A 14,274-nucleotide genomic window follows, 5' to 3' on the forward strand; every position below is an offset into this window, starting at 1 on the left:
TCTGGGGTGGGTGGGAGGGAGGGGGGGGTAATGTGGATGTGGGATGAGTGATGAGAAGCTTATTGTAAATTTTTTTGCTGTTTTAATATTAAAGAATGATGAAGAAGTCATGTTTGAGCTGTGAGAGTTTCTTTGTTAAACACAGGAACACCTCGGACCTCAGTTGGGCTCATAAGCATGGACTGTATATGATAGATGCAACTCAACAAGTTAAATCAACACAAAAAGAGGTTAAGCCTGAATTCTCGCTAATGTCCAGCAGGGGGCGCCTGGCTGGATAAAAGCCTAAGATCTCAGCTGCAAGGCGTAGAGGCTGCTTAACAACCTTCAGTCGCTAGGGAAAGATCGTGGTTGTAGTATATTTGCAAGAGGCTGCTGCAGGTTGCTGACAGTTGCCAGGATATCAGCTTTTTTGGTGCAGTATCATATATCCTCTTTGTTACCAGTTTTAGACTAGCAACCCCTAGCCAACTGGATGGCGAATGCAGATTTTGGCCTAGCGACCAGATGGTGGTTGCCAGATGACTACAGACTGGTCTCTAAGCCTGTGTGACTACAACTTAAATGAAAACCGCCCTCTGCCTCACTGGTGTGTCTCTGTGAGAGCTTCAAAGCACCTTGGGGGCATTCCAAAAGTGGAGTTCAGGGGTCTTTTATTTTGAAAATTGACTGGATTCTATATGGTATTCCTGGACTTCCTGTCCTGTGCAGCTTCTATCAACAATAAACCCAGCTCTCATTTGAGAATTTGGTGAATGGCCTGGTTTTTATATTGTGCTCTTCTACTCAAAGACTCAAAACACATTTTACAACATGTCTAATTCACAATCTCAGTCCTTTCAAGGTTCAAGGTTCAAGGTTCTTTATTTGTCACATGCATAGTTATACAAGTATAACACACAGTGAAATGTATCCTGACACGATCCTCGACATGTGCAAAAACATGGGGGGGGGTAGAGGGATAACATTATAAATATATATATAGTATATACATTGGGTGAATGTGCAGTAGAAGCAGCAGCAGGTGAATTCTGTACATTAATATGAATAGACATCTGACTATTTTACAGAATGGACAATATAAACATATTTAAAGTTAAAGGAAGTTAAAGGAATTGAGTGTCTGGAGGAGAGTCTCAGTCAATTATAGATGATGTGAGATGGCGTGTGTGTGTGTGTGTGGGGGGGGGGTGTTGGTTTAGGGCCCGGATGGCCTGAGGATAAAAGCTCTTCTTGAGTCTCTCTGTCCTTGCCCGGATGATGCGGAACCTTCTACCAGATTGTAGAAGTTGGAACAGTTTGTTGCCAGGATGGGACGGGTCCTTCAGTATCTGCGTTGCTCTAGTCCGGCATCTCCTGGTGTAGGTGTCCTGAAGTGGGGGGAGAGCAATCCTGCAGCAGCGTTTTGCTGTACGGATCACTCTCTGGAGAGCTTTTTGGTCCTTCACACAGCTGTTCCCGAACCACGCTGTCATGTTCTGTGTGAGGATACTCTCCACAGCGCCTGTATAGAAGATCCTGAGGATCTTTGGAGAGACCCTGAACTTCCTTAGTTGTCGGAGGTGATACAGGCGCTGCCTAGCCTTCTTGGTCTGGACCTGAATGTGGGCAGCCCATGTCAGGTCTGAGGAGATGTGGACACCAAGATATTTGAAGGACTGCACCCTCTCCACTGGAGCTCCATTGATGAAAATGGGTTTGTAGTCTCTGTGCTGACTCCTTCTGAAGTCCACCACCAGCTCCTTGGTCTTGCTGACGTTCAGCTGGAGGTGGTTGTCCTGGCACCATGATGCCAAATTCTTCACTTCGTCCATGTAGGCCGCCTCATCGCTGTTGGAGATGGCACCCAACACCACTGTGTCGTCAGCAAACTTCACAATGGTGTTGGAGCCGTGGGTGGCCACACAGTCCGAAGTGTAGAGGGAGTAGAGCAGTGGCGAGAGGACACACCCCTGTGGTGCTCCTGTGTTGATGGTGATGCTGTCGGAGACACACCCACCCACCCTCACCACCTGAGTTCTGCCGGTGAGGAAGTCCAACACCCATGCACACAGACGGCTGTTGAGTCCCAGGTCCCTCAGCTTTGTGAACAGTCTGCTGGGCACTTTCTATCTCTGACTCACCTATTCTCACAGCGATCGTGTATTTTGCAGGATGAATTTGTGCCATTTAATTTTTCTGATCAAGCTCACTTTTTTAGGATTTTTTGCATTTGAATAAACAAATCTGACCAATCACACCACTGCTTTTAGCACCAAGGACGCTCATAGCTCCAGTACTAAAAAAAAAAATCTTGCTCAAAGATACTTTGAAATGCAGACTGGAGCATCCTGGGATCAAACCACCAACTTTCCAATTGGTAGATGACCTTTACACGTGTGAAACTAAAGTCTCGCAAGTTTAATGTCTTACTGAATACAACATGATACTCGGTAAATTATTTAAATGATATGTTCTGGTTCAGAAGGAAATAGGAAGTACATGCTCATTGGCTAACACAAGTTAGTCAATGAGGAGTGAGCAGTGTTGCTCTGTCAGATCTCCTCCATGCTTATAATGTCTTGAATTAAAGTAAGTACCCACAGCTGGACCTCACTGATAAATCACTGTGGCCAAGGCCATCTTTTATATACAGTCTCTGATAATTAGGCCTTTATAAGTCTTAGAAGATGGTTATTTTTATATTCATGTTTAACTGCGGTACCTTACATTTTGTGGTATTCCTTTACTAAGCTTTCATTGTTCTAACTACCGTATCTAAAGTAAGACCAATGTCTTACTAAGGTCTATAAATATATTATTATTGAGTTAAGAATAGTGTTCATAGCTCTCTCCTCCAGAGCAGAGATTGTTTTCAGATGCATCAGGGGACACTCAGCGTCTTCAATAATCTACACACACAGAAAGTACAGCTATGTTATCACATTTAAAGTCATACACATAACTCCTGCTGTCATTTCAGAGTCATTCATGAACATGTCCACAGTGTTTCCCAGCCTCATCGTCTCCTGTCCTCCATCCTCTAACCCACATTCCTCAAGCTACAAGTAGGTTCTCATATTTTCTGTGTAAAGTGTCTGTTTGGCATTAAAGTTACAACAGCTGTCTTAACTTTCAGCATGAATTGATATTTTAAATGTAGATACAGCTAAAAACAGCAGACTTGTTGTCCACAGGCATCAGTTTTCCGCCAGTGTGTGGTTAAATCAAGCTCTCCTTTATTAACTTCTTGGGCCTTTGTACCTGAATAATTTCCTCCCTTCATTTGCAAAGTAGTGTACAGTCAGCATTTTCTAGGTAGAAATGATTAGTGGCTGTTGTGCACAAATCAGCAGCATTTCCCCATAGACCACTTCAGGTCTCAGCTCAGTAGCAGGGCCTGAAGATTAGTCAGGAACTTGATGTGAAGCCTCCACCCATCGGTCACTGCTATGACTGAAAATGGTGCCACATTTGGCTTTACAACTTAGAGAAGTCCACCTCTTATAAAACTTCAGACATGAGCCATGGGGGGGGGGGGGGGGGGGGGGGGGGTGTGAAACAGCTTTGTGAACATAATAAATTAGCAACAATATAGTTGCCTTTAAGTTTTCCAAAGTTGAAATAATTTTTTTTAATAAAAATGACACAAAGCAACTGTGCACTTCACATATAGAGTATAACTTATGCAAAATGTGGTTAGTTTGCACTAATGAGACTGGGCTTTACATATGTGCTACTTTCTTTGGATATCTTTGTTGCATAGCAAGGTAAATTCGGCACATTTTATATTTACATGGCCTTGCTGGCATTGGCCTGTTGACGTGGCACTAAACCTATTTCCAACAGCTGTTTGTCCAGCTGCTGCCTCCTGAAATCCAGCCATTTTCTTAAGCTGGGTGCACACAGGACAGCTGATTCTCAGACTTGAAGGATGGACAGCATTGTCTTTAGATGTTTGACATCACAGAGTTGGCTGCTGCAATGGACTCTGGCCACAGTTTGTGGACAAATTTAAATTTAGACAGTGTCACGAGGACCATCTCACAGTGTGACTGCTGCTACAATCTGTTGGTCCTCGCCCAGTAAGAGAGGTTCATAGTTGGTGAACAAATATAACCTGGGGAGGAAAAAAAGTCCATCATGCAGTGATCCAGCTTGAAATGTCAACTTAATACTGGCAAAACAAGGTTGAACAGATTAGAAAGACATAAAATGATGAGCTGCTCTTATACACTGTGTGTGATTTAGGAATGTTGGTAACAAGAAACAATTGTATTGATATATTTGATAATGCTGCCAAAATGGTGATCTGTCACTGAGTAAAAGAGACCTTGCTGTAAAGTAACACAGCTACCACTGCACCACCAGTTCATCCACCCATATTCTGCTTCTTATCTGGGTCCAAGTCATGGGGGCTGCAGCCTAAGCAGAGAAGGACCAGGCTTCCCTTTCTCCAGCCACGTACTCCAGCTCACCTAGAGGAACATCGAGGAGTTGCCAGGCAAGCTGAGAGACATAATCGAGCCCCGGGTCTGCCCCTGGGTTTCTGTCCTGTAGGGAACACATCATCTAGGAGAGGTCCTAGTCAGATGCCCAGATACTCCTTTCAATTTGGAGGAGTAGCGGCAGTCTGAACTTTTTACCCTATCTCTAAAGGAGATAACTCTTTTCTGCCGCTTCTATCTGCTGTCTGCAATATCGTGACCATAGGTGAGAGTAGGGATGTAGATGGACCCCAATTCATCAGTCTCTCGCTCCCCTCTCCTTTCAGTCATGAACAAGACCCCAAGATACTTAAACTTCTCCAGATGAACCAGCAACTCGTCCCTCACCCAGAATGGACACTCCACCTTGCTCCAGTGTTCTGCCCAAAAAGTGATATCCGGTATTAAAACATACTGAATGGCTTGTTGGCCTTGAATATGTCAAACACGTGCCAAACATGTTTCTCGTGAATGATATCAAGTCATTTTGAGCCAAAAAGAACAATTCTGTTACAAAGTAGGAGGTGCAATCAGTGTTTGCCAAAGAGACTTTTAGGTATCCTTTATTTATGCAGGTAAAAGTGCAATTGACATTGAAAATGTCTTTTTCAAGAGAGATCTGGCCAACAGGGCAACAGAAACAATTAATATGCAACTAATATAACAGTTCTGTACATATATTGTAATTTTTCCATACATATATATATATATATATGTATATATATATATATATATATATATATAAAAACCTTTGTAATTCTTGTTATCTACTGCCATTTATTAATATAAGCAGGGCATTAATCCAGTTCAATTCAGTTGTATTTATGTTGTATAGTAAAGACGCTACAATAATAATAGGAACAATTTCACATAGAAAAAATATAGAAACATTGGAAAACAACTTCTGACCCAACACCAGCTGAGAACCATGGCCTCAAACTCAAGCCAACAGAATCACATCGTCTGCAAAAAAGCGGAGATGAGGTCCTGAGGCCATGGACACATTCCTTCACTTGGTTCTGCCTAGCAATTGTACCTATAACCAATTCTTCCCTTAACAGAAATTTAGAGGACCATCTCAGAAGTGCTGATCAATAATATACCAAACTGAACAGATGGAATTAAAACATGAAAAATGTGGGGTTTTTAGTTAAAAAGGGAGAGCATCTAGTTGAGCATTGGCAGAGGAAGCTCGTTTGAAAGACGTATCCTCCAAGTTAATCAGAGAAGGACTTGTGGAAACAAATCACAGTTATGTTTGTGCAGTCTGCATGCATCAAACCATAATATCCATAAATTGCTCACATCACAGCATGTATGCTGGTGTTGAAGGCCACCATCGTAAACTCTATCGTATTTCCACCAGCCTTTGCAGCTCAGAAAAAGGTTGAAGAAGGTTGATTTCAGTGTCCTGATTGTCCTTATTTAAGTATTTTTTGAGCTGCTGAAACCTAACCTATCAAATATCATCTTGCAGTTCTCGCTTCTGTTTAAACTTGCTATAATCTGTCCTCATCTGACACTCGCAGCAGCAAACGTCAATACTTTATCCATCTGTGCACGACCAGGCTGCAGCCTGTCCCGACCCTGCTGTGATTATTTATCGATATCAGCACCTTGTAATTTCCTTTTTTTGCCATATTGAGCAGGTGTGTTTGTGTGGCAGCCTGAAACCCTGACAGATGTGATTTCAGCCTTGTGGCCACGTCGAGAAGAGTAGTAACAGTAAAAGTTGGTGGACTGTGGCAGCAGACTTATGAAATCCAGGAGAAAAGAACATTTATCTTTCTCTCTCAGCCCTCTGTGACCTTTATAAATCCCCCGTCCGCGCTGTGCCTACACTCCGCTCAAATTGAGCCTTAATTACATCAAAGCAATTACAGAGCGCCTCATCCACTGAGGAAGGGAGGAGAAGCTGCAGCGGAAACTTCAGAAGATGTAAGTTAAGTTCGTCTCTGGTGGTACAGCAGACAATTTATAAAGACGAAAAGAAAAAACACTTTGTACTGCAAGAAATGAGGAATCGAGCCTTACTTTGACAGTTTTAGAGTACAAAATCTGCAGAGGGCTGACTGCAGAGGTCACATGTCTGTACAGTGTAAACCACATAAGCAAATTTAGACCTGTGAAAACAAACAGACATGTTTCAGTTTGCTTTAAATGTTAAATGGTTACTTTGAGGTAATAGTAGCTCACTAATATAAAATGCTGTTTTGATTAATCCATCATGATTAAATGCATACATTTAAAAATAAAGTACTGTGCAAACGTCTGTTCTGCGTAAAGTCACCCCACACTGACATCTAGTGGTGGATCACCCACATTATAACCCAGAAGCCAAATACAGCCATTCGAAGGTTTAGTGAAAATGCTAGTGTGTTTATCTTATGGTTAGTTATGTAGTTACAGGAAATTAACAAAATATTCATTTCTATTGGTAAAATAGAATAGTAATGTTTAAAGTTTATGGATCTGAATGGGATTTTTTTTAATCTTTCCATTGTTTGCACTTTCCTTCACCTCCTATCAAACTCTGTTTTTATCTTTGCGTCACTTATGCTTTGAACTTGATCTTTTTCTTTTTTAAAGAATGCCATATTATTCTATAAATTAAATACCATCTTCGGGTGTCATGTGACCTAAACATGTGTAATAGGGTGCAGATTATTGCACAGCCTGTTCAAAAGCCATTTTAGTTGGACCAGAAAGCTTCAACATTGCCTAAGAATGGTTTTTATTGGTCTATTAAACCAGTACTGTAACAATTAATCTGTATATGAACATATACTATTAGGCACACATTATAGTTTTATAACTTCCTTTTCCTGTTTTTTTTTTTTTTTTTTTTTTAGTGCTTGGCTTCTAAACCTTCATTATAGATCTACATCATAGAGTTTTAATAAAGTGTTGATGAGGACAAGTTTGATAGGTGCAAAGAGTTTTATTAGAAAAAGAAGATACAGACACCGTCTCTCTCAGTTGAGAGTCATTTTTCAATAAAACCAAACACCCTGGGATTGAGCTCAGAAAACTGCTGCTCTGCAGTCTTTATTAGTGGTCTACAGTCATTAAACTGCTTCTGCATGAGACTGATAACGATGACATGAAAAAAGCTCTTCTTTTTTAATAAACATCTCCTGTTTTTAATACTCCTCCCCCTCTTCATCTTCTTCAAACGAGTCGATGCCAACCTCCTCATAATCCTTCTCCAGGGCAGCCATGTCCTCTCTGGCCTCTGAGAACTCTCCCTCCTCCATTCCCTCTCCCACATACCAGTGGACGAAGGCCCTCTTGGCGTACATCAGATCGAACTTGTGGTCGAGTCGAGCCCAGGCCTCTGCGATGGCGGTGGTGTTGCTCAGCATGCACACGGCTCTCTGCACCTTGGCCAGGTCTCCTCCAGGAACCACAGTGGGGGGCTGGTAGTTGATGCCCACCTTGAAGCCTGTAGGACACCAGTCCACAAACTGGATGGATCGCTTTGTCTTGATATTGCCAATAGCGACATTGACATCTTTGGGCACCACGTCACCACGGTACAGGAGGCAGCAGGCCATGTACTTTCCATGGCGAGGGTCACACTTCACCATCTGATTGGCTGGCTCGAAGCAAGAGTTGGTGATCTCAGCCACGGTGAGCTGCTCGTGATAGGCCTTCTCTGTTGAGATAACAGGGGCATAGGTGGCCAGAGGGAAGTGGATGCGAGGATAGGGCACCAGGTTGGTCTGGAACTCCGTCAGGTCCACATTCAAGGCTCCGTCAAAGCGCAGGGAGGCGGTGATGGAGGAGACAATCTGGCTGATGAGGCGATTCAAGTTGGTGTAAGATGGGCGCTCGATGTCCAGGTTCCTTCGGCAGATGTCATAGATGGCCTCATTGTCCACCATGAAGGCGCAGTCAGAGTGCTCCAGGGTGGTGTGGGTGGTCAGGATGGAGTTGTAGGGCTCCACCACAGCTGTGGACACCTGAGGAGCTGGGTAGATGGCGAACTCCAGCTTGGACTTCTTGCCAAAGTCTACAGAGAGACGCTCCATGAGCAGAGAAGTGAAACCAGAGCCAGTTCCTCCACCAAAGGAGTGAAAGACGAGGAATCCCTGGAGACCTGTGCACTGGTCAGACTGACCAAAAAAGGCACATGTTAAAATTTAAGAATCAAAAACAACATTCAAAGCCCATTTATTTCAGTAGCCCCACTCTCAAAATCTCTCCAGGTTTCTGCTGTTCTCTCACCAGTTTGCGGATCCTGTCAAGAACAGAGTCGATGTGCTCCTTTCCCACAGTGTAGTGGCCGCGGGCATAGTTGTTTGCAGCATCCTCCTTCCCGGAGATCAGCTGTTCAGGGTGGAAGAGCTGGCGGTACGTTCCTGTACGGACCTCATCTGAAGGAGAGCAAGAGAGAGCGAGCGATGCTTTGACTGTTCATGCTGAGTGAGAAAATTTGCTCTTAAAAATCAAACCGCACTATTAAAATGGATGCCAAAACATTAAAAGTCCCCCTGAAGGTAATTTGGGTCCAGTTTGTAGTTTCTGTTAATGACGTTTGGAAGAACAGAAACTTTATAAAATTTACAAAGGCTCTCTTTTGTAAATGTGGGTGTCAATAAACAATAAAAAGGAGCCAACATGCAATAAATATTAACACACTTTAACACAACTCTAAGTCTGTATTAATTCCATCTGTAGTTGCAAAGCCATGATGAAAATGTTGAGTGAAAGAAGAAAACTGGATCTGACTGGCTGATTTAAACTCAAGTGGGCTGGGCTACAGAGAAACCCAGCCTACTTGAATGATTTGAAATGAACTTCAGCCAGGAGATAAATTCATAAAAGTGACTGTTACTACATCAGCATTGTCTCGGAACCACCTGCTACCGATAACAGAAAATGATTAACTAGTTTTAACTTCATAGCTTTGGACATTTTTATAGCTCAGTTTACACACGCGTTATGATTTTTTTTGGCCACTTGGGGGCAGCAGAAACAAATATTTGCCCACTACATAAGAATCAGCCCTACTTGGAGCCAAGCTCACGTCCTCTTGATAAACAGAAGTTGAGATTCCCTCTTTTAAGCTCAGTTTTTGGTCTCCTGAGAAAAAAAATATCTGGCCTTTCGACTACTAAATGCTCCGCTATGTTCACCAGCTGGACTTTAACCGGGTCCCTTTGCGGTCAAATGCTGAGCATTGAAAGTATGTAAAATTTCAGGGTGAGGCTTATCTTAGTTCATTGTGTCTGCAATCTAGTCTATTTATAAAAGCGTGCAATGCTAAACCACTGTATGACAGCTTTTTGATACTTCACAGTTTGCCCATGTCTGCAGACTGTAGGAGAAACGTGCAAAGAGTCTTTAAGGTTTTTTAAAAACTGCTTGAAAAAGATAATCACTTTAAACTCTAAATGACAAATAAAATAACAGCTCCCACCACCCTTTCAATGCCCTAAACCCTTAAAAACCTGCTCAGAGTAAAACCCTCACCGATAACAGTGGGCTCCAGGTCCACAAAGATGGCTCTGGGGACGTATTTCCCAGTGCCGGTCTCACTGAAGAAGGTGGTGAAGGAGTCGTCATAGCCTCCGGTGGGCTTGTCGCTGGGCATGTGGCCATCTGGCTGGATGCCGTGCTCCAGGCAGTACAGCTCCCAGCAGGTGTTGCCCATCTGGACACCGGCCTGGCCAACATGGATGGAGATACACTCACGCTGTAGAGGAATAAAAAAAAAAAAAGACTTTTTGGTTATTAATATTCTTCTTCTTTTTGTTCTAATATACAGCTGTTGTCAAAAGTTTACATCCACTAATCATTGGCATAAATTTCATGGTAATTTGGGGCTTTTGATGATTTTATTTAAACTGCCCCTTTTCCATGGTGGAATGATTGTACAGCATACATCTTTAATCACTTTTTTTTTTTTAAAAGAGAGATAAGAACAGGGTCCACAAGTTTGAATGTATTTTGGGGTTTCTCTAATCCATGCAGGGTCAACAGTATAGATACAGACTCAAATAAAAAACGAACACTCCAACTAATATTTGGTCAAATTTCCCTTAGCAAGTTGAACCTCAACCAGACGCTTTTGGTCATCATCAACAAGCTTCTGGCAGAATTCTAGCTTATATCTGACCGCTCTTCTTGGCAGATTTGGTAGAGTTTATTTAAATTGGTTGGTCTCTTGGCACAGACCTTGCTTTTAAGCTCAGTCCACAAATTTTCAACAGGGTTGAGGTTGGGGCTTTGGGAAGGCCACTTCAGCAGCTTAATGTTAGCTAGCTTTATCCATTCAAAACTAGTTTTGATGTGTTTGGGATTATTGTCAAGTTGGATCACCCAACTGTGGTCAAGTTTCAACCATCTAGCTCACAGGTGTCGAACTCCTCCAAACATACCTCTTGTCACTGTGGTCAAACAGCTCAATCTCGTCTGACCATAAAACTTTTCGGCTTGTCCATGTGGGCTGCTGCAAATTTAAATTGAGTTTGAAAGCATTAATTTTGAAGGGGCTTCATTCTTGGTCGACACCATCTCATGTAAGACTATCTTCACTGTGGACAGTGATGTTGATGTTTCAGCAGTTTCTAGTTCACGGCAGGTTTGAGCTTGATGGTTCCTGATTTGTTCCTGAACATCCTAACCAATTTCCTCTTATCTGAGGGTGACAACTTACTCTTTCTTTCAGACATCAGCAATGTGGTGACAGATCTGAATAACTCGTACTTAAGTACAGTTGTTTGAATTGATGATCTTGGAATAGGCAGTTGTTTAGAAAATACTCCAAAAGACCTTCCCAACTAGGTTAAATCTACAGTTCTCCTTCTGGGATCTTCAATGAGTTCCTTGGACTTTCCCATTGTTTTGAGTATTGATCAGTCTAATGAGTTCTGTTAAATAAATCATTTTAAAGCTGCAAAGGCAAACTACCAGTTGGAATCAATCATGATCACTAACAAGATGTTAATAGGCCTCATATAGGACATCATAGAATCTTCAGTACCACTTATTAACAGATTTAAGTGTGTTTATGTATATATTTGAGGCAGTATGTATATGTTTGACCCTGCCTGTGTGGATTAGAGAAAATCCAAAATAAATTCAAACTTGTGCACGCAATTCTTGTTTTTTTAAAGTCATTATAGATGTATGCTGTACCGTTATTCCATCCTAGAAATAAAAAATTTCAAAAAAATTGTTAAAAGCCCAAAATTAATATTGCATCATCCCCATGATGAATGGTGGTATATCAAAAATCACATAAAAATATATTTTTTTAATGCTAAATTGTTTTAACTGGATACCTTACTGCCAACATTTCTGCCTTTAAGCCTGTCATGACCTGCTTAATATGACAGTTGAGCTGGGTGGAGTCGATTTGCTCTACAATCCGATTTCCATGTGTTCAAATTGCCTGGATCTACAATTTATAGGAGCTCTCAGGCATCACCACCTTAGACTAACAAGCAGTGGTGATTAACACAGTCTTGTCAGAGTGTGTGTAAGGTCCAAAGTGCTTCCACTCCCTGCTCAAGTATTTTTTTCAGCTGCTTATAAAAGATGTGGGTGAGAGTGAAAACGTGTTTGGTCTCATCGTGCAGAAGTGGCCTGAGGGAAAGTAGGATGCAACATCAGCAGTCCAGTTTAAGCTGTCAAAAAGCAACATGGATATGAAATCAGCCTCGTTCATGAATTATTAACCCGAGTCATATTAATCTCTGCAGATGATTTTGTTCCACAGTGTTTGCATTATCCCAGCAGTTTCCCTGTCAACAGAGGACCATCTGTCCACGAAAAAACGAGAGCACATGCGTCATGTGCTGCTCATACCTGCTGAGACAAGACTTCAGGTATAACACACCCTGATGTGTTGATGGATAAGAAACAGCTTCATGTTTACAAGGTGTCTCAGCGGGAAAGCGGATCTCAAATTCTTAAAACCAAACATGCCTGTTTAAACCTATGGCTAAGCCTACAAACACATTTAAAGAAACCCTAACAATGCCGCAAGGCATGTTCGTTATATAAGATACGATTAAGCCTGATAATCAGTCTCGAGGTTTTACATTTGAGGAGATAAAGGGATTTCAGCGGAGAGATATTTCAGGAATTTTCTGAATGCAAGAGACCAAAAGTTAGGATTAGTCACCACAAACCAAGATTTAAATTTAAATCTATTTTTCAGCTCAGCTTTGGGCTTCTTGTGAATTATGATCCACCCTTCATCCACCACCGCCCCCCTCCTTTGTAAAAGGCTCGTGATCAGGGGCGGCGGAGGAGGGGAGGATGGGGTCACCGTGACAGAGGAGCTGCCAAGTATGGCGATGGTAGACAGCTATTTTGAGTGTAGTGTCATTCAGACGACCCTCAGAGAGCGGCGGCTACACTTTTACCCCGCTAATCTGCAAACAATCTGACGCTTCCAGCCTCTCTGCAAACATACATGAAGCTAATTCAGCAAGAGCTGTTGTGACATTTGTTGGCTGAATGTGAGGAAGGTGGGCGTGACGGCCTGTTTGCTTGCTGGTGTTGCAATATGCCTCGCAGCCTTGAAATACCCACTTCCAGGAAAACATGGGGGCTGAGGGGCGGGTGTCTAGAGTGAAACTGTGCTTCCTGTATCTCGTCCCCTGACTGAAACCACGTCATGTTTGACGTCCGGGTCTCCATGCTGGATAGCTAACACAGTAGAGAGCTTTGTGCTGCAAGAGTGCGCACTCAAACAAAAATGCAGAAGTGGCTATGAATCATTAAAGATTTTGAGTTTCCTGGTTTTCTTGGATGAAAGTGATTTGGATTGTTGTTGTTCGTGTGTGTTTTGGTGAAAGAAGGGACCGGATGGACAAACCAGAAGCCGTCCAGACCAGACGATGCCAAGTATTCACTTAAAGCTCACTCTTTAAGGTGGAACTGAGTCTCTGAGCTCTCTGCACTTCCCCCTCCTCAGTAGGAAGTGTCACAAGAAACCGTTTTCTTGCGTTCAATCACTTCTGCCTGCCTGCATTTTCCAAATGACCTGCAAATGTTACACCACTAACTGCTGCAAAGGGAGCAAAAGTCAGAGGGGGAGATCAGAGTCCTGAAGTTTATGCACAGTTTCTGCTGATTTCCCTTATCTTTAACATTTCGAGCAACTTTGCTCGAAATGTTGTGCACTCCAAAGACCCCGGAGTTTCTGCAGCTTGTGAGCACGCTGCTGAACAAATATAAATGCAAAATACACAAGCGGCCTGCTGGAAGCCACATCAGCATTCCCAACCGGCCGGGCAAACAAGCACGCCCCTCCTGACAGACACACAGTCCTCCAGGCCTCATATGGAAAAAGTTAACCTTCCCCTGAGCCGGAGCTGAAGCCAGCTACCCGGTAGCTTGTTTCCACTGACTGACTTTATGTTTTAAACATACATTTGTTTTCCGTGGCTGAGGTAGGAGGTATTTCCTGCGTCAGCGCCAAAAAAAGAAATGTGTTTTGAGAAGCAGCCTGGGGCCAGTAGAGTAGAAACAGTAGACTGAAGCTCGGGTTTCAGAAGAAAGTGTGAAGATATAAGAGGAAACCTTAAATTATGAAGAAAATTCAAGTCTATTATGTTGCTTTTTTGGATATATACAGCTGAATAGAAGCAGTTCTGTGCTAATAACAGTAAATAATGTCTGGATTGATACTCACCATTGTGCTGTTTTAATTGTTTTCCAAGGAGAAAGAGAAGTAGTTCAAATCTGCAGGTTCTCACAGTGCACCTATAATGAGATCTCTGTGAGGGAAGTCTCATCAGTGTGTGACACGCACACTTTTATAGCTACTACAGGAGGTGGAGGAAAA

The 14,274-nt window shown here is 42.5% G+C and overlaps 1 protein-coding gene across 1 annotated transcript; it reads right to left on the minus strand.

The window, feature by feature from the left end:
* Nucleotides 1-7,387: 7,387 nt before the first annotated feature.
* Nucleotides 7,388-14,274, minus strand: LOC100694867 (tubulin alpha-1C chain). Its single transcript, XM_019351987.2, has 4 exons — nucleotides 14,122-14,274; nucleotides 9,945-10,167; nucleotides 8,697-8,845; nucleotides 7,388-8,584 (listed from the first exon to the last, which is right to left on the minus strand). Exons 1-4 carry the CDS (start codon nucleotides 14,122-14,124, stop codon nucleotides 7,610-7,612), a joined length of 1,350 nt encoding a protein of 449 aa, XP_019207532.1. The 5' UTR covers nucleotides 14,125-14,274; the 3' UTR covers nucleotides 7,388-7,609.

This window comes from Oreochromis niloticus, linkage group LG23, assembly GCF_001858045.2.
Source record: "Oreochromis niloticus isolate F11D_XX linkage group LG23, O_niloticus_UMD_NMBU, whole genome shotgun sequence".
NCBI lineage: Eukaryota > Metazoa > Chordata > Actinopteri > Cichliformes > Cichlidae > Oreochromis > Oreochromis niloticus.